At 41.0% G+C, this 21,270-nt stretch overlaps 1 protein-coding gene across 1 annotated transcript; it reads left to right on the top strand.

Moving 5' to 3' along the window:
• Window positions 1-13,580: 13,580 nt before the first annotated feature.
• On the top strand, window positions 13,581-13,772 carry HRH4 (histamine receptor H4). The gene has a single exon (XM_030810106.1). The coding sequence runs from the start codon at window positions 13,581-13,583 to the stop codon at window positions 13,755-13,757; it is 177 nt and encodes a 58-aa protein (XP_030665966.1). The 3' UTR covers window positions 13,758-13,772.
• The last annotated feature ends 7,498 nt before the right edge of the window (window positions 13,773-21,270 follow it).

The following is a 21,270-nucleotide window of genomic DNA, read 5'->3' as shown; positions in this document are numbered from 1 at the left end:
ATCTAGATATTAAATATTTTTGGCTTTGTGAGCTGTACGGTTTGTTACAGCTACTCAATTTTTTATTTTTTTGAGACAGAGTCTCGCTCTGTCACCAGGCTGGAGTGCAGTGGCAAAATCTCTGCTCACTGCGACCTCACAGAAGAGTGGCACAATCAGATTTGTATTTTAGAAAGTTACCTCTGGTTGCTAGGTAGAGAATGGATTGAAAAGTAACAAAAGTGGATAAGAGGCTATTGCAGAAATAAGCAATTCCACTCTTCAGTATATAGTCAAGAGAATTGAAAGCACGTCCACATAAAAACTTACATATGAATGTTATAGCAACATTATCCTAGTTTAGACTATGATAATGGCAATGGAGTAGAAAAAATGTTGATGGATTTAAAAAATGTTTAGGAGGCAAAATTAGAATCTGGCAATAGATTGGATAACAGGGTGAGCCATTGGTATATATCTATGTTCTAATACTCTTTCATAAATATATCTGTTGAACTTTCTTGATTTAATTTATGGGAGTTTCTTGGTGCTCCTATTTCATAGCCAACAAACACATAAAAAATTATTCATTAGGGAAATCCAAATCAAAACCATGGTGAGATACCACTTTACACCCACCAGGATGGGTATTATAATAATAACAATAAACAGAAAGTAACCAGTGTTAACAGGGATGTGAAGAAATTGGAACTCTTGTAATACTGCCTTTTACATGAGGATAAAATGGTGCAGCTGCTTCAGAAAATAGTTTGGCGTTCCTCAAAAAGTTAAACATATAATTGCCATTTGACCCAGCAATTCCACTTTTCAGTATATAGTTAAGAAAAGATGACCACATAAAAACTTATACATGAATATACTAAAAGCCACTGAATTGTACACTTTAAAAGAGTGAATTTCATTGTATTTGAATTATATGTGAAAAATTAAAAATCAAAGATATATTTGATTGTCACCATCTTGGACAATGGTTTTATAAAACAGATGTGAAACATCTTGTGTCATACGTTCCAAAATAATTTGCAGCATGCATCCCATAAAATACGTTTTAATTAAATTATAAATCAATCCCCAAAACATATTGAAAAGCATACAGAAATTATATATCTGATATTTGAAACACGAATTTCTAAAAAGTTTCCTTGTTGAAAGCTTCTAAAAGTTCAGCTTAAATAAGCGTCTAGTTTTACAATTTCACATGTAAGAGAAAAAAATGATTAAATTCACATTCCAATGAAGAATTTATTTTAAAAAATCATGTTGGGAAGTTACTCTGGTTTTATTTCAATATTTTGAAAACAAGAGACAAGTACGTGCATTTATAGTAGCACATGTTACGGGGGGGCTGCTGTTCGTATTTTTTTTGTGGAGATGGAGTTTTGCTATGTTGCCCAGGTTGGTCTCAGACTCGTGGGCTCAAGCTATCCATATGCCTCGGCCTCCCAAAGTGCTGGGAATTACAGGCATGAGCCACCACTCCTGGTCACTATAGGTTTTAACAATTTGTTTCAAAATCCTATGGACATCCTGTTTTATATATATAAATGCAGTATGTGTATATATGTACATATATATGTGTGTGTATATATATATGTGTATATACATATATACACATACTGCATTTATACAGCTGGAAGGCTTATGTGCAGGATAGTACTTGCAGTTTTTAAAAATGTTATCTTATAAGGGCTGGGCATGGTGGCTCACACCTGTAATCCTAGCACTTTGGGAGGCCGAGGTGGGCAGATCACCTGAGGTCAGGAGTTCAAGACCAGCCTGGCCAACGTGGTGAAACCCTGTCTCTACTAAAAATACAAAAAAATTAGCCAGGTGAGGTGGTGGGCACCTGTAATTCCAGCTACTTGGGAGGCTGAGGTGGGAGAATCGCTTGAACCTGGCAGGTGGAGGTTGCAGTGAGCTGAGATTGCTCCACTGCACTCCAGTCTGGGCAACAGAGTAAGATTCCATCTCAAAAAACAACAACAGCAGCAACAAAAAAACTGTATGTTATAGGGAGGCAAATGCAGGTAGATCACTTGAGCCCAGGAGTTTGAGACCAGCCTGGCCAACATGGCGAAACCCTGTCTCTACTAAGAAAGCACAAAAATTAGCTGGGCGTGGTGACCCATGCCTGTAATCCCAGCTACTTGGGAGGCTGAGGCATGAGAATTTCTTGAAACCCAGAGGTGGAGGCTTCAGTGAGCCAAGATCACACCACTGCATTCCAGCCTGGGTGACAGAGCAAGACTCTGTCTCAAAAAAAAAAGTATGTTATAAAATACATATATAGACAGCCATGACTTAAAATTGGGTTTTTATGATTTTTCTGATAGCATGAAAATTATTTCTAATCTTTTTAAGGAAATCTGAGTGAGGGGGAGCTCATTTGCCACTCTCCTCAACCGTCACTCTTCTTTGCATCACTTATTAATAATTTACTAACAAGAGGCACTAGGATTTTTTTTTTACACTCTTCCACAGTTACAAAGTTTTTTTCAAAAATATAGCCAGTAGTTATACTTAGTCAACTTTCTTTCCTTTTTTTCTGAGACAGAGCCTCGCTCTATTGCCAGGCTGGAGTGCAGGGGCGCGATCTCGGCTCACTGCAAGCTCCACCTCCCGGGTTCAAGCAATTCTCCTGCCTCAGCCTCCCGAGTAGCTGGGACTACAGGCGCCTGCCACCACGCCCGGCTAATTTTTGTATTTTTAGTAGAGACGGGGTTTCACCATATTGGCCAGGCTGGTCTGGAACTCCTGACTTTGTGATCTGCCTGCCTCAGCCTCCCAAAGTGCTGGGATTACAGGTGTGAGCCACTGCGCCTGGCCTAGTCAACTTTCAAGGTGGCTTTTGCTGTTACAAAAGCAGCACAGTAGTTGTGTTATGTAATTTTATAATTTCAGCATCTAAAACCAGAGGCTCTAGAGAGCATTTGGTGTGAAGAGGGAAGGAAAGAAAGGCTGATAAATACATTGCTGACTTTGTCTGTAGTGTCAGATAAGATATAAATGTAAATGCGTTGACTGCAACCATTGTGGATAAGATTATGAAGGGGCACTGAGTGACTCACCCAGAAAGTAATCAGGGATTGGTTCTCTGTACTGTGTGTGGTAATCACTACTTTTTGTCATTTCATGTGGGAAAAGAAAGCAACCAGAGAGCCCTGGGGATCTCGCCTTGTGGCCTTAGGTTGTGGGGAACTGTCTTTATGGAAGTTGGCTGCCAGGTAGATAACGTTCAGGAAAAAGAATAGTGAGGAATCATTTTGGATCAGATTTCATTATCTGTTACTTTGTGTGAAAATAGAACTGGTGTAGCTGCAGAACATTCTAGATCTCTATTTGAACTTACTTACGTGTATTGAATGTTACTCCTAAGTGTCAAATCTTTTTCTATTTTTCTAACTTGTGTGGCAGCACCCCCTACCACCTTCCTTCTCTGTCACACCTAATGTTTCTATTATTTTAAAATACTTACGGTATTATCATTATTATTATTATTATTATTATTTTTGAGAGAGTGAGTCTCTCTCTATTGCCTAGTCTGGAGTTCAGTGAACAATCTTCCTACCTCAGCCTCCTGAGTAGCTGGGACCACAGGTGTGCACTACCATTAGCCTGGCTAATTTTTAAAATTTTTGTAGAGATGGGGGTCTCCCAGGCTGATCTTGAACTCCTGGGCTCAAGCAGTCCTCCCGACTCAGACTCCCAAAGTGCTGGGATTATAGGCATAAGCCATCATGTCTGGCCCTCAAATTCTGTAAATAAAAATAAATACATACAATTAAACCCCATCAACTATTATCAGTAATCTTCTTAGATGACTTCATCATACAACATAATCTGTTCACATAGACTGTTCTATAATCATGGACTTTAATATTCAAAAGGTCATGATTAAGCCCTTTTAATCAAGACTATTAAACAGTTAGAGGCTGAAACAGTTTGGCTGTGTCCCCACCCAAATCTCATCTTGAATTCCCATGTGTTGTGGGAGGAACCTGGTGGGAGGTAATCGAATCATGGAGGGAAGTCTTTCCTGTGCTGTTCTCATGATAGTGAATAAGTCTCATGAGATCTGATGGTTTTAAAAAGAGGAGTTCCCCTGCACAAGCTCTCTCTCTCTTTGCCTCTTGCCATCCATGTAAGACATGACTTGCTCCTCCTTGCCTTCACCATGATTGTGAGGCTTCCCCAGCCATGTGGAACTGTAAGTCCAGTTAAACCTTTCTTTAGTAAATTGCCCAGTCTTGGTTATGTCTTTATCAGCAGTGTGAAAATGGACTAATACAGTAAATTGGTACCAGTAGAGTGGGGCATTGCTGAAAAGATACCTGAAAATGTGGAAGCAACTTTGGAACTGGGTAACAGTCAGAGGTTGGAAGAGTTTGGAAGGCTCAGAAGAAGACAGGAAAATGTGGGAAAATTTGGAACTCCCTAGAGACTTATTGAATGGCTTTGGCCAAAATGCTGATAATGATATGGACAGTGAAATCCAGGCTGAGGTGGTCTCAGATGGAGATGAGGAACTTGTTGGGAACTGGAGCAAAGGTGACTCTTGTTATGTTTTAGGAAAGAGGCTGGTGGCATTTTGCCCCTGTCCTAGAGATTTGTGGAACTTTGAACTTGAGAGAGATGATTTAGGGTATCTGGCGGAAGAAATTTTTAAGTAGCAAAGCATTCAAGAGGTGACTCGGGTGCTGTTAAAACATTCAGTTTTATAAGGGAAACAGAGCATAAAAGTTCAGAAAATTTGCAACCTGACAATGTGGTAGAAAAGAAAATGCCATTTTCTGAGGAGAAATTCAAGCCGGCTGCAGAAATTTTCATAAATAATGAGATGAATGTTAATCCCCAAGATAACAGGGAAAATGTCTTGAGGGCATGTCAGAGGTCTTCATGGCAGTCCCTCCCATCACAGGCCTGGAGGCCTAGGAGGAAAAGACGGTTTCGTGTGCTGGAAAAATAAGGCCACTCCCAAACCCCAGCAGTCTTCAACCAGTGACTTACAGCTTCTTCGTGGCTATGGGAGTAACTCTGAGGGTGTGTTCTATACTGGCTTCCAGAGTTCCCAGTGGGATTATTTTAGTTAACCAAAGTGGTAACTTGTTTGATAGCATACCCTTATTGACTGTCTTCCTTCCCCCACTCTCCCAGTGTTTCCTGGAATTACTGCTAGATAAACTACTTGCATTTGAATCCTTGTCTGATCTGCTTCTGGGACAGCACAAATTAAGACACCTGCTAGCTTGCCTACTACTCCTTGCTTCCCTGGGCTCCTCTTCTCCTTTGTTCCTTCTGAATATGAAGTAATTCCAGATGCAGGTTTAGGCAGTTCTTCCTTGTAAATCTTCATGTACAGAGTCTAGGCCCAGTGGGGTGGAGAGTGGATTGGATATTATCCCATTGGTCTTGTGACTCTACCCTCTTGGGCTACACCAGGAGTGTACTCTTGCTGTGTAAGCTTCCAGAGGTGGCCCAAATGCACACTCTCTCAGCCTTCATTTTCTTTTTTTCTTCTGCCCGTTCTTTGAAGTCTTCTTTGACCTCTCCCTTTCTTACTAGAATCCCTTTACCCTCCATTTTCTGGGATTTTTCACCCACTTATGGAAGAAATCAAGTCCTAGTATTTTCTCCCATCTTGCAATTTCCACTGTGCTTGCTGTTGGGGGAGAGATGTGAACTCTGGTTGTAGGAGAGACAGTGGGAGTGGGGCAGAGGAAATGCAGGTGAGAAATTATAGCTGTACCTGCTTTTTTCCTAAAATAACTGCACTAATGGTGACAGACAGGGTTTGATTGCTAAAGAAGACTTGCAGGAACCAAAATGACAGTGCTTTGGTTTATTGCAGGAAAAAGAACTAGATTAGCATCAGCATTAAAGTTAGGAAATTTGTCTCAGCCAAAGGCTGCTTTACCAGCAGAGGGGTCTGAAGAACCGAGGCCTGACCTCCAGTATCCTCTCCTTGTAAGGGCCACACGTATGTATGTCCTCTCTTGGTCTGGGAACCACTGACGTGTGCATGAAACACCCTGAATCCACGGAGCATAAAATGGAGCCTCAGTTGAGGTTTCTTACACCTTGCTGGTCACATAGGCATATTCTTGCTATGTCATCAACCCTAATGGCAGAGCCTCTTGGGGCTCATGAAGACCAGGTGCAAATCATCAGTCTCACTGGTACCAATCAGCAATGCTAAAAGCTGGAACAAACTGGCCCGAAACTCCTCAGACCCATGTTACAAAGCAATGTTATTAATCCGTACATTTCATGTCTTGACCAGGGGTCAGTGCTTCACAGGTACTTTAGCAAAACAACTCAGCCTACTCGAATGAGCCTTCACAGCATATTTCACTGCCCCCACCACCAATCTTCAAGACCTTTTTAAAACCAAGTGGCAACTGTCGGTTTGAGAGCAATTACTTGCATTACAGCATCATATAATCAAATCACATAGACAATCAAAATGCATCTAATTCCAAACATCTATAATACCTAGTAAGGGTTTGGTATGGATTTAGACAACTGAACAGTTCAATAATACTAGTACAAAATGGAACAAACTTACTCATATTTTGGACTAACTTAATAATTCTTTTGCCTCTCTGATTTATAGCTGTCTGTTCTCTCAGGTATGCATCTATGAGTGATTGAGAGTCCTAAAAATAATTCATCAAGTCTGAATCTTCTTCAGGCCAATTTTATTCCATAGTGATAGTGTTGTGAGGGGGTTTTAATTCAATCTCACAATACCTTTGATCAACCACCTCAGTATTATTATAAGTTCTATTAGCCTCTACAATATTAAATTTACCTGTGATTTCTATATTGTAGTACTCTAATACATGGTATAATATAAAGCAGACATAATGACGTATTATTTTGTCTCTCCCAACAAATCTGCCTTTTCTCATGGGAGTGGAGCTTAGAGGCCATGCCTCTGTTATTTTAGCATTCCAAACCTCTTATAAACTCCATTTTTCTGGCCATATGGTTTGATGGATAGCATTTTCCCAGCAGGTGACATGTTCCCCAACAGGGCCTATTTATTCCCTATTGGAAGTTGTCTAGTCCTATTTAAAATGTGTCCAATACCCACAAGTTACACTACAGAAAACTAATAGTATTCACTTGTGGCACTAAAGTTGTTAAGGAGCACCTCAGTACGTTGTATTCTCCAATTACAAATGTCAATAGACTGGGAAACACATCAGCCTCCCCTAAGTGTGTATCCTGTGCTTCTGCTGTGGGAATCCCAGGCCCCCGGGTCTGGGATAGCTCAGACTCCATTTGAATGAAGATATCTTGTAACCCAGCTGTGTGATATGCAAGCCCATTCCCATCACTTGGTCTGGGCATATGGTCTTACTGTGCACTCTAATGCAAGACCCGTTCCATCAGTGCTGTGTCGTCATTTCAGTTGCCATCCTTTTCTTTCCTCCTAGAGGAGGAAGTCTTGCAGTTTCTATGTTTATACAATAAGTCTTTTTTTTTCCTCTTCAAAATATCTTTTCTCATTGAAAGGAAATTCGTCTTCATCAATTCCTCTCAGCCTAGCTCTGAATTCTCAGAAGTCTCCCTTATATGAAGCAGGCCAGTGCAGTTTGATCCACCAGACCCACTGTTGATGTTGACTACTGACTTCTTTCTTATAATTAGGAAATACACTTGGACTCTACAATGTTGACTCCCTCAAACTAAAGCCATGTGAGTAGTACTCATTGCTAAATGGATTTTTTGTTTTTGAGACAGAGTCTCACTCTGTCACCCAGGCTGGAGTGCAGTGGCATGATCTTGGCTCACTGCAACCTCCGTCTCCTGGGTTCAAGTGATTCTCATGCCTCAGCCTCCTGAGTAGTTGAGATTACAGGCATGTGCCACCAGGCCTGGCTAATTTTTGTATTTTCAGTAGAGATTGACTTTCACTATGTTGGCCAGGCTGGACTTGAACCCTGACCTCAAGTGATCCACCTGCCTCGGCCTCCCAAAGTGCTGGGATTACAGGTGTGAGCCACTGTGCCTGGCCTCTAAATGGACTTTGATTTGGGTATACCATAATGCTTCCCATACCCATCCACATAGAATTCCTGATTTTTCATTCTCAGTACTTGAGCCTGCGAATTAGATTTAATCATTTCCCTTTCTCAGCGATCCAAGTATCTCAGTTGTTCCTCCATCTCTTTATGGCTTTCCACCCCCAATAACAGGAACAAGAGCTATTTTTGTACATAACGTTTTGACAGATGGGACATGCCGAAGATGAACGTCTTCCATCATATCCCAGTACCTTCTTTAAACTTTCATTATCACAATCAATGATTGCACAATGTTCATTTAGACTAATGGTAATCAGTGTTTTCCAGATTCAACTGGATATGTATTCCATAGTTTGCTTCCCAATTCAGGTTTTCAACCATAGCTCTATCTTATGAAATGGAAACCAAAGGACATAGTCATATTTGTATTGTTCCAGATAGTTATAGTCAGAGTTGCTATCTGCTCATCCATTTTGAGGATGAAGACCACTCTCAGAAGTGTATGTTACATTCATTGAGTTGGCTTCTGTACTGCTTACTTCTTGATTCTTCAGAAAGAGGTTTTGGAAAACTGAATCCTTTACTGCAAGGGGCACTGAGTGAAAGTTAAAAGAGAATATTATTCTTTTGCTCTGAGATTCTCTCAAGGCACCAAAATTATATTAGATTTTCCCTTTCGTAACTACCCTTCCCTCAGCAACAATTTCACCTTTCTTCCTTTTATCATTAATTTAAATCCAAACCTTTCCCTCTAAAGTAGGTCCCACTGGTTGTCACTGGACTAGCCCATATTTTTGGTAGCAAGATGAGATATTCCAGGGTTTCCCTTTGGGGTCATTCCCAATAGTAGGGGATCACACCGGATAAATATGAAGAAAGGGTACTATCCTTCCATGAAGCAACAAAACATTTGCATAGTCAGCCCCACCTTGGCAAAGTACAGGGAACAGATAATCCATACCATCAATCTCTTTGGAATTTTTGCATTTAGGTTCAAATTAATATATATATTACCTTGTTTTGGAATATTATATGATTTTGGGATTTTTTTTTTTTTTTTTTTTTTGTGAGATGGAGTCTCACTCTGTCGCCCAGGCTGGAGTGCAGTAGTGCGATTTCAGCTCACTGCAACCTCTGCCTCCCGGGTTCAAGTGATTCTCCTGCCTCAGCCTCCCAAGTAGCTGGGATTACAGGTGCATGTCACCACGCCTGGCTAATTTTGTATTTTTAGTAGAGACAGGGTTTCACCGTGTTAGCCAGGATGGTCTCAATCTCCTGACCTTGCAATCTGCCTGCCTTGGCCTCACAAAGTGCTGGGATTACAGGCGTGAGCCACCATGCCTGATGTGGATTTTGGGATTCTTAATGGTAGCCCTGGTTGCAAGGATTACCAGATGCATTGTTGAAAAGGAAAATAGAGGTGAAATAGGGAAGATTGCATGCAAATACTTGTTTCTTTCTTTATCTCTTTCTCCCTAATTCCACCAACAGATATAATCATTTACCTAATGGAATTTCACTTTTAGTTCCCCTTACCTACAGTTGCAAAACACAAAGCTGCAGGCTTGTAGACTAGTCATTTGATTCTTTGTTACGCCCACCTTCTTAAAGAGGTACTTTAGTTATCCATTTCAATTTCCTATTAACCCACGACTTTGAAAGTGATAAATATAAGTCCATTGAATACAATGTTATTTTGCATGTCATTGCCTATGTGAGCAGTGAACTGAGTGCCATCAGTTGACTTTACTACGATCTAACTAATCTTCAGTTTAGATCAGTTAAAAAGGTAGAAATTGGCTAGACATGGTGGCTCACACCTGTAATCCCAGCACAACACTTTGGGAGGCTGAGGTGGGCAGATCAATTGAGGCCAGGAGTTCGAGACCAGCCTGACCAACACGGTGAAACCCTGTCTCTACCAAAAAATACAAAAATTAGCCAGGCGTGGTGACACACATCTGTAATCCCAGCTACTCAGGAGGCTGAGGCAGGAGAATTGCTTGAACCTGCGAGGCGGAGGTTGCAGTGAGCCGAGATTGTGCCACTGCACCCCAGCCTGGGTGACAGAACAAGACTGTGTCTCAAAAACAAACAAACAAAAAAGGTAGAAGTTTTCCAGAATTCTATGTTTCTCTCAAGTCTGAGGTAGGGGAATGGGATGGGTTGGGAGAATCTCAGTTTGCCCATTGCTTCCTCAGTCTTTCTCCTGTGGGAAACTGCATCTTTCTGGAAGTGAATTTTAAACTGAAAAAGATGTAGGTTCTGAACTGAGGTATTTGCCTTTAAAAAAATCTGGTTCTGGTCTTGTTTTTGAAGTGGATATCTAATGAATACATATTAGCTGGAATTATCCAGTAAAGGAGCTTCTGGCTCAGGTTATGATTGGCACATGAGAAATAATAGTTTTTTCCCCCCAGTGAAATTATTAAGAAAGGGAAAATGTAATTAATATGGTCTGGCTATGTCCCCACCCAAATCTCATCTTGAATTGTAGTCCTCATGTGTCGAGGGAGGGAAGTAATTGGATTATGGGGGCAGTTCCCCCATGCTGTGTGCTCACATGCTCTCTCTTGCCTGCTGCCATGTAAGGCATGCCTGCTTCCCCTTCCACCATGACTGTGGTTTCCTGAGGCCTCCCCTGCCATGTGAAACTGGGAGTCAATTAAACCTCTTTTCTTTATAAATTATCCAGTCTTGGGTATGTCTTTATAGCTGTGTGAAAATGGACTAATACAACAATTAATTGCTTTTTATCTTCATTTTAATCAATTTATAACAAATGGCATTAATAAATTATGATAGAGCAGAATGTAAAGATTTTTAAATAATTTAATCAACCAAATGTGGATCACATAGAATGAATATATATGAAGAAGTATTTTATATAATTTTTGAATGTACAATTGCATTTATAAAATAAAAATGTGCAGTATCAACTTATATTTTTAAATGTCCAGATAATGCTTACCCATGGGGGCTGAGTAACTGGAAAAGGGTGTGGGTGGTGGTTACATGGTTATGTTCAGCTTGTAAAAATTAATCAATTATCAATTTATGATTTATACATATACTTAAACAAAAAAGTAACAAAAACAAAATGAAACAAACTGCAGTCTCTGCTCTCTAGCAACTTGTGTTCTATTAGGAGGGCCAGCAAGAAAATCTCTGTTTCTGTGATTCTTCCTTCCTTTGCGTAGGGTCATTTTTGCATTTGGCATTATTTTCCTTCTGCTTGAAGAACTTCCTTTACCATTTCTTGTAGAGCAAGTTTGCTGGTGGTGAATTATTTCAGCTCTCATATATCTAAAAACCCTTTATTTTGTCTTTGTTTTTGAAACTTTTTTTTTTTTTTTACTAAATATAGAATTCTAGGTTGAGTTTTTTTTTCCTTTCAACACTTGAGAGATATTGCAGCCACTGTTTTTCTGCTTCTGTTGCTTCTGATGAGAAACATGCTGACACCCATACCTTTCTTATTTTGTATGTTATGTGTCCCCCCTCAACCCCTGCTGTTCTTAAGCTTTTCTTTTTCACACTGGTTTTGAGCAATTTTATTTGATACGCCTTGTGTAGTTTTCTTTCTGTTTCTTGTGTTTGGGGTTCATTGAGCTTCTTGGTTTATAGTTCTCATCACATTTTGAAAGGTTTTAACCATTGATTCTTCAAATTTTTTTCTGTCCCTTCCTTTCTCCTTTCCTTCTGGGACTCCTATTAGACATATATTAAGTCACTTGAAGTTGTCTTCTAGCTTAGTGATACACTGTTAATTAAAAAATAATCTCTTTTATCTCTGTGTTTCATTGTAGGTGGATTATATCATTACATGTTTAAGTTCACTAATCTTATCTTCTGCAATCTCTGCCATTAATCCTTTCCAATGTATGTTTAGTCCAGACATTCTAGTTTTTATTTCTAGATGTTTGATTAAAAAATCTTCTATGTCTTTACATATCTTTTTGAAAATATGGAATACAGCTATATTCCATTTTCCTTTTTCCATATTCCATCTGACTATTTTAATGTTCTTGTCTGTTAATTCTAATATCTGTGTGATTTCTGAGTTGACTTCAATTGATTGATGTTTCTTCCCTTATTATGGATCATATTTGCCTGCTTCTTGGCATGTCAGATAATTTTTAAGTGGATTTAAGACATTGTAAGTTTTACATTGTTGGGTACTTGATATTTTTATGTTATATAAATATTATTGAGCTGTGTTCAGGGTTGCAATTAAGCTACTTGGAAACAGTTTGATCCTTTCAGGTTTTGCTTTTAAGATTTGCTAGGAAGAACCCAAGAAATATTTAGTATAGGGTTAATTATTCCTGACTACTGAGGCAAGACCCTTCTGAGTATACTGCCCAACATCCCATGAATTAGGAGCTTTTTCCATTTGGCTAATGGGAGCAGGCACTATAACCAGCCCTCTGTGAGCATTGGGTACTATTGCCGCTAATATTTTTGAGTGGTTCTTTTTCTTGCCTAAAAACAGTTCCTCCACAAGTGCTAATCAGTACTCTGGTGAATACTTGAGGGGGTCCTCTGCAGATCTCTGGAGTTCTGCTCAGTGTGGCTCTGCAGTTCAGAATCCTCTCTGGTACTCCTGTATTCTCAACTCCATTTCCTCATCCCAGGGAGTCTCCTGGGCTCTGCCTGGATTTCCCCTCTCTGCCCATGCCCTGGGAACTCTCAAGATAGTAAGGTGGGGCAACTGCAGGCCTCATGCCTTCTCTCAGGGATCACTGTCCTTCCTTGTTTATGACAAGTGCCTTGAAAACCACTGTCTAGTTTTTTCGCTGTTTCAGTTGGGACCGTGAAATTCAGTCCCTGTTACTCCATCATGGCCAGATGAGAATATTTAACTAAATCTACATGAGTTTTAAAAATGGCCTGGTGTGGTGGCTCATGCCTATAATCCCAGCATTTTGGGAGGGCGAGGTGGGCAGATCACTTTAGGTCGTGAGTTTAAGACCAGCCTGGTCAACATGGTGAAACCCCATCTCTACAAGAAATAACAAAAATTAGCTGGGCATGGTGATGAGTGCCTGTAATCCCAGCTACTTGGAAGGCTGAGGCAGGAGAATCGCCTGAACCTGGGAGACAGAGGTTGCAATGAGCCGAGATCACACCAGTGGCCTCCAGCCTGGGCAACAGAGTAAGACTCCATCTCCAAACAACAACAACAACAACAACAAAAATGAACCTTGTGTAAGTCCAATTTATTTCCTGTATAATAATTATATTTTATAGATATTATGTGATTTTATTCTAATAATGGGAGATGGATGAAGCACAGTAAAATATTTAAGGTAAAACATTTCACTGCTTTTTGGAAATACTTTTTCAGTGTCAGTTAAAGGGAAACTGTTACCACAAGCTTACTTTATCAAGAATCAGGAAGTACTGTGAGATCAGCATTAGATTAAAATAGTGTTGTTTTGAGTGGAAGACTACATATTTTAGGTATCTGATTAGAAAACATACTTGTCAGAATTGTCTGGCTGGATTAATTTGCTAATTTGACCTTCTTCATCATTTGATGTGATGCCAGATACTAATAGCACAATTAACTTATCACTAAGCACTCGTATTACTTTAGCATTTTTTATGTCTTTAGTAGCTTTTGCTATAATGCTAGGAAATGCTGTGGTCATTTTAGCTTTTGTGGTGGACAAAAAGCTTAGACATAGAAGTAGTTATTTTTTTCTTGGCCATCTCTGACTTCTTTGTGGGTAAGTTATATGTCTTTATTTAAGACAATCTTTTCCAATTTTAATTTATTTCTAAAACCTTAAAATAAGCTTTTGTTATTTCAGGGGACTGTATGCGACTAGGGAAAAATAAACACAAAAAGTTTAAGTATTAAATTTTGGAGGGGACTATATGGCACTCTAACGGAATGTTATACATATGTAAATCAGTGTGGTAGGGGAATTTTCAGCTGAAAACAGTTTATTTTCTTTTTATAGAATAAAGATAAGTCCAGAATAGCTCCAAAATTTTAATGTAAGAGTTACTTGTTTCTGGTGCTATTTTCCTCATATGTTTAGGCTTATAAGTATTCCTCTTTAAATAAATATGGTTTTCTTGGTATCACAGTGTTGGAGTAATAAGAAATTATGTATCTGCTAGTAAGCAGTGCAATCAGAAAGTAGCATATTCAGATCAATTAAATAATATGATTAATAGTATTAATTTAATGATATGGCATAGAATTTTGTAAAATATACCCAACTGTAAACTGCCTTGCATATAATATGATATCATAGCATTATATCATCGTTAAGAGACCATAGAAATCAAACTAACTTTCTCTGAAAACATGCACTTTATAATTTTTCACTGCCTGATGCTTATTATTTTTAAACAATGCTTATCATAATAAGTAGATGTACAGAAATGTCAGCTGGTGATACTATTTTACAGGAGTTTCTAGTATAATTTAATCTGGCATATTCAGATTATTTTTGTTTATAACTACATAAAGCTTACATTTATGTTAAAGTGAAATAAACACATAAAATACTTAGTTCGTTCCCTGGAATAAAGTGGTTACTCAACAAATGTTAGTTCTCTCTTTTTTTTTTTTTTAAATTTCTCTGCAGATACGGGTCAACCCCAATCTAGGTCACAAATGTTAGTATAGTATCTGGCCTGTATAATACTGCTAGGTATGCAAGCACTATTAGGTAATCAAGGGATCTATAGAAGATTAGGTTAGTCTCTTTCAGTAAGGTTTTGATGTAGAAGAGTGGACAAGAGATGTTCAGAAATGACTATAGCAGTATAGAGTAACACGAGACCCCACAAAGACCTAACAAGTGCTATGGTCACTTGGAGGAGGGATAAAGCACGTTTAGTTAGCGAATAAAGGCATTTACTATGAACTTTGAAGGATGGATAGAATTTCCACAGTCAGAGATAGGGCAAAGGATTCTTTGCTCCAAGAATGAGCAAAGGCACATGCTGGTAGAAAATCACTGTGCTTATCTTCCTAAGGGTGAGCTTGGAGCTGGCTGGTGTGCAGATGGGTGCAGGGGAGCCGTAGAGATGAAGCTGAAATCTATAAAGTGAGGGCCTTTAAATACCAGCGTGAGTGTGGAGTGGAGTTTATTCAGCAGGCCTTGTGGAGATTTAAAGATTTTAAAACAGGAGAGTGGTTGAACAGATCAAAGCTTTACTTTAGAGGCATCGGAAGAGCCATAGGAAATGGGGAAACTGGAGTGTGGGGTGGCATGGTTTCAGAGATGATCCTGCAGCAATCTAGGCAGAAATCATGCAGTTAGGACCTGAGCTAGGATGATTGGAAAGGAAGGCCAACAGGCAGAGCAGCTAAGGGTGGGGTTGGGCGGGAAAAGAGAAAGCTGATTTAAAGATTGGGCTTCTGAGACTAAGAACAGTACAGTGCTCTTCAAAGAAACAGGAAGTATTTGGGCAGGACAGCTGTGGTTCTGATGTTGCACTGAAAGTTCTGGAGAAAAATTCTAGTTGGGGAGATTGATTTAGGAGTCATGGCATAGAAATGACACATAAAGGCAGCTAACCCATAAAGAAGTATTGAAAAAATGCACTATCTCCCCATTTGTTTCCTCAATTCTGTCCCTTCAGGTAACCAACATTTGCTGCTTGATGTAGATCCTTCCACATCATTCTCTGTGCTCCCATAAACATGTACAAATACACAAGTTTACTTATGTGAACATAGAGAAAGTTCCACTATAAATATATGTATCCTTTGCTTCTTCCTTCTTCACAAGATCCTGTGATTTGTGACAGTCAGCACTTAAAATAGATGATGTGTTTTTACTAACCCAAAGGCAGTGAGGCCCTGACTGCCCCAGTTTTAGGGTGGGAAGGGTGAGACAGCTGAGAGAGCCTGGGGCCTGAAGCTTTTGAATAAAGATGGTTCTAGGTAAAAATGTCTCCATGTCTGGCCCAAGGCCAGCATCATGGCAGTCCCACCCTCAAGGGCTTGAGCTTGTCTTTGGAAAATGGCCCTGCAGATGTAGTTATTCAGCAGTCCTGGTGATCTCCTCCATCAGCAGGTGGGTGAAGAAATAATTCTGATAATTTCTTTTGCTCCTGATTAAAGGAGTTGGGTGCAGGTCAGAGTCTCCTTTCATCTGCCTGCCAGCCTCATCCCTCACATCTCCCCTGCCTCCTGCCAGCTTCATCCAGAGGTCTGCATATTTAACGTAGGGCTCACCATGACACAGTCCCTGGGAGCTTTTTGTAACAGGATTCAAGTTTTCTGCCAATGCTGTTCTTTCTCCTTTGCCATGCTGGGAATTGAACCTTTCGTCTCAGCCTGGAAGAAGGCGTGGAGGTGGTGAGCATGCAGGGCAGAACTCATGAGAGGTATTCTGCAGCTGTAAGCTGTTGATTCTTAACGTTTGGGGTCATGAGATCCAGAGCTCCAGAGCCACGTGACCGTGGCAGGGCAGATTAGACCCTCACATGTGCTTGGAACTGTGGCTTTGCTGGCTGAACACCCTCTTCCCCCAGGTTTCAGAACTGGCCCTCTGTGGAGAATCTAAATTTGTGGCACCCAATTTGCTAGCTTCTCAGGCTGAATTTACTGTTGAAAGCAAAGATTTATTGAGGAAAAATTCTAGTACTAGCTATACCGGACGTTATATAAATACACCTCATCTGTATACTATTCTGGGAAACATACTATCTATATCTACATCAATATCTATAAAAGTGTTACCATGTAACCAGTGTTTCCATTCATGGGTACTTTCTTCTCATCCCCATGTTGTGTTGGCATTTGTAGCCTACAAGACCATGTGACAGATGGCTGGACAGGATCTTCAGGGGATAAAGGTGGTTGCTGCTATCAGAGCCTGAACCAAGTGTTCAGGATGGCAGAATTTATCTTGATACCTGTATGCCTGAGTTCAAGACTCTTTTCTGGCCTTCTGTATTTATCTGCTCAGGCTGCCGTAACAAAATACCCTAGACTGGGTGGCTTAAACAACTGACATTTATTTTTTCACAGTTCTGGAGCTGGGGACATCCCAGATCAAGATTCTGGCCAATTTTGGTTCCTGACAAGGGCTGTCTTTCTGGCTTGCAGATGGCTGCCGTCTACCTGCGTCCACAAGAGGCCTTTCTCTGAGTGTGCAGAGAGAGAGAGAGAGTGAGCTCTCTGTTGTCTCTTCTTATAAGGACACTATTGGATCAGGGCCCCACTCTTATGAACTCTTTTACTCTTAATTTTGTCCTTAAAGGTCTTAGTTCCAACTATAGCCACATAGGGGGTTAGGGTAGGGCTCCAACATGTGAATTTGGGGAGGGCACATACACATTCAGGCCATAACACCCTCTGTGCGCTCACCATCATCCACACATTCCTCTGGCGGCCCAAAGGATTTACTTGGGGATTTTAGCTCCTCCCATCTTTTGATTGCCATTTTCTCATGGAAGATGTAGCTTCTTAGCTGGCTTAGAAAGAAGGGACGATGCCAGATGGGTGGCAATTTTAAAGCAAACTGGGCTTCTCCATCCTCATCTATTTGTTCATCCAACAATTATTTCTTTTGAAGCAGGCACTTTCTGAGGTGCTGCGGATAGAGTAGTAAAAATACAGGTGAAAATCCCTGCTTTCATGATGCTTCTATTTCTACTGGGAGCAGGGGCATGGAGACAGAAAATAAACTAGAAAAATAACTAAGACAAATTATATAGTATTTTAGATGGTGATAATTGCCACTGAAAAAAATGCAGAGAGGAGGGAAAGGGAGTGTGCTGGGAGTGGGGCTGCAATTTTAAACCTTGGAGCTAGAATTTACTGAGAAAGTCACATTTGAAGCCTGGGCGAGGTGGCTTACATCTGTAATCCCAGCACTTTGAGAGGGCGAGGTGGGTGGATCACTTGAGGCCAGGAGTTCGAGACCAGCCTGGCCAATATGGTGAAACTCCAATCTCTACTAAAAATACAAAAGTTAGCCAGGCGTGGTGGCATGTGCCTGTAATCCCAGTTACTCAGGAGGCTGAGGCAAGAGAATCACTTGAACCCAGGAGGTGGAGGTTGCAGTGAGTCGAGATCATGCTACTGCACTCCGGCTTGGGTGACAGAGCCAGACTGTGTCAAAAAACAAACAAACAAAACAAAAACGAAAGACATTTGAGTAAACAGAAGGCGCCCTTGGGGGAAGAGCATTTCACGCCAAGGAACAGCAGGTGCACAGGATCTGAGGCAAAAGGGTGGGTGGTGCATTGGAGGCCAGAAGGGCTGGGGTGGAGTGATTGAGGGGTGAGAAGTAGGAGTGGGACTGGGGAGGTGGGGGCATATAGTTTGTTTTCTTTTACTTTTGTCTTAATCTTTTCAAGAAACTGGCTCTTAGTTTTACTTATCAGCTCCATTTGACCCAAAAACACAATTCTAGAATCGAAGGTGTAGAAACACTTCGGAGTAGGTGTATTAGAGAAATAGTTCAGATTCGGTTTTTTTGCAACTCGTTCGGAATGAGCCACAGACATCTCCGTTGCTCAACAAGACAGAGGAACTGAGCATGACACAAGTACGGAAGCGTTGCCTAGAATGCAGGGTGACAGCACAGTAGGGGTTATGAAAACCAGAGGAATATCCTAGAGCCTGTCTTCAGCTAGCCACTGTTTCCAGCAGCACCTAGGCTTTTGAATACATCCTTCCTCTTTGGCGTAAATCAGAAAGTGTGTGACAAAGAGCATTTACCTCCCACCCCCTGCCCTGAACCTCTCAGTCAGTGGTGTCTAGAATGCATTACTAGTATCTGTCTTCTTTCCATTCTGTGGAAGAAATGAGTCCCAGTGTTGAAAATACTCATGTGGGAACATTGGAAGCCACAACCGTGGGCTGAAATATAATAAATGTCTCTCTTTTGGGGATACTTTGATTTACCTCAAGTGGACCTGGTGACCTATATTATTTTGTTTGTTTATTTATTTATTTATTTACTTATTTTTGAGGCAGGGTCTCACTCTGTTGCCCAGGCTGGAGTGCAGTGGCGTGATCATGGCTCACTCCAGTCTTGACCTCCCTGGCTCAAGTGATCCTCCTGCCTCAACCTCTTGGTTAGCTGGAACCACAGGCATGTGCCACCATGTTCAGCAATGGATCAAAAGAGAAAATAAGGTTGAAGTAAGGACAAGGGGGCCATAGAAATGTGGGGCAGTGATCTGAAACCTTCGAGGCCTAGATGGGAAACTTCCTTCACTCCCCTCTCAGGGACCCAGCTGTTTGGGGGACTACTGTGTGATAGGCATTTTGCTAAGTGCTGGGATACAGAAGTGAATATGCAGAGTCTCCATTTTATTTTTCTTTCCAACTTCTGTTTTGGCTTCAGGGGGTACGTGTGCAGGTTTGTTACATGAGTAAGCTGTGTGTCGCGGGGGTTTTGGTGTGGGGATTGTCACCCAGGGAATGAGCACAGTATCTGATCAGTAGTTTTTTGATCCTCTCCCTCCTCCCACCCACCACCCTCAGGTAGGCCCCGGTATCTATTGTTTCTTTTTTTGTGTGAGTCTCTATTTTTGACGAGCGTAGTCATCTACGTGGAGGCAGATTCAGGAACAAGTCGGTTCAGTATAATGGACTAAGTGCTGTCCTGGGGTGTTGAGAGGACAGTGACAGCTCTAGCCTGGGAAGATTGTGCAGCTGGAGGTTGACAGGATTAGAAGGTTTATTAGATCAGGCATAGATAAACTGCTGTGACAAAGAGTCTCCAAAATGTGGAGGCTTAAGCAAGATAAAAGTTTATTTTTCTCTCACATAACAGTCCATGAAAGAGTGGATTCTCTGCTCCGGGAACTCACCCAGGAACCCTGCTGGCAGGGTGGCTCTGCACCCTTTAGGGCAGGGACTGGCAAACTTTCATTATCAAGAGCCAGATAGCAAATAATTTGGCTTTGTAGAACCTACGGTTTCTGTCGCAACTGCTCAAATGTGCCATTGTAGCCCCCAAACAGCCATAGATGATATATACAAAAATGTACTTGGCTCTGTTACAATAAAACTTTATTTGCCCAAACAGGTGGTGGGCCACATTTGTTTCTCTTTTTTTTTTTTTTGGAGACAGGGTCTCGCTGTGTCACCCAGGCTGGAGTGCAATGGCATGATCTTGGCTCACTGCAACCTCTGCCTCCCAGGTTCAAGTGATCCTTCTGCCTCAGCCTCCCGAGTAGCTGGGATTACAGGTGCACGCCACCAAGCCTGGCTAATTTTTGTATTTTTAGTAGAGATGGGCTTTCACCGTGTTGGCCAGGCTGGTTTTGTACTCCTAATCTCACGTGATCCACCTGCCTCTGCCTCCCAAAGTGCTGGGATTACAGGTATGAGCCACTGCACCTAGCCCATATTTGTTTCACAGACAGTAGTTTTCTGGCCTCTGCTTTAGGCCATTCTCCTCCTCTGCATGGCCAAAGTCAGGCTGTTGTCATACTAGATTCTGGGAAAGGGAAGAAGTCCAGAGCAAGGGATTTTTTTATTTTTTAACTAAGTAGTGCAGAGTCACACTGTCATTTCCACTTACATTTTATTGGTGAAACTTAGTTACATGGTCCCATCTCGCCACAAAGGAAGCTGGGAAACTCTAGCTGAGCCATCACATAGTCAGGAAGGAGGGGAGAATGGATGTGGGAGGACAGCCAGCTGTGTCTCCTCCTTAGCATCGCATACTTCATTGGCGCCAGGGACCACTGCAGTTTGTATTGTATGCGGAGAGTACAGATGAGCTTGGATTAACAATTCAAATGCCTATAGTCTCATATTTTTCAAACTGCTGGCCTTGACCCATTATTGATTTATGAAATCAATTTAGTGGGTTGTGACCTTTCTTTTTTCAATGAAAAAAATATGGAATTAAACAGAATAGAACAGCTGAGCATGGTGGCTCATGCTTGTAATCCCAGCACTTTGGGAGGCCAAGGCAGGTGGATCTCTTGAGGTCAGGAGTTGGAGACCAGCCTGGCCAATATGGTGAAACCCCGCCTCTACTAAAAATACAAAAATTTAGCCAGGCGTGGTGGCACTTGTCTGTAATCCCAGCTACTTGGGAGGCTGAGGAAGGAGAATTTCTTGAACCCGGGAGGCAGAGGTTGCAGTGAGCTGAGATTGCACCATTGCACTCCAGCCTGGGTGTTGCAGCAAGATTCCAACTCAAAAAAAAAAAAAAAAAAAAAAAAAAAAGAAATGGAATAGAACAAAATAAAAAAATTAGAAAACTTCAGATTATCTTGTACATAATAA

Source organism: Nomascus leucogenys, chromosome 4 (genome assembly GCF_006542625.1).
Source record: "Nomascus leucogenys isolate Asia chromosome 4, Asia_NLE_v1, whole genome shotgun sequence".
NCBI lineage: Eukaryota > Metazoa > Chordata > Mammalia > Primates > Hylobatidae > Nomascus > Nomascus leucogenys.
The sequence above is the reverse complement of the archived record's forward strand: the minus strand, read 5'-3'. Positions and strand labels throughout refer to the sequence as shown.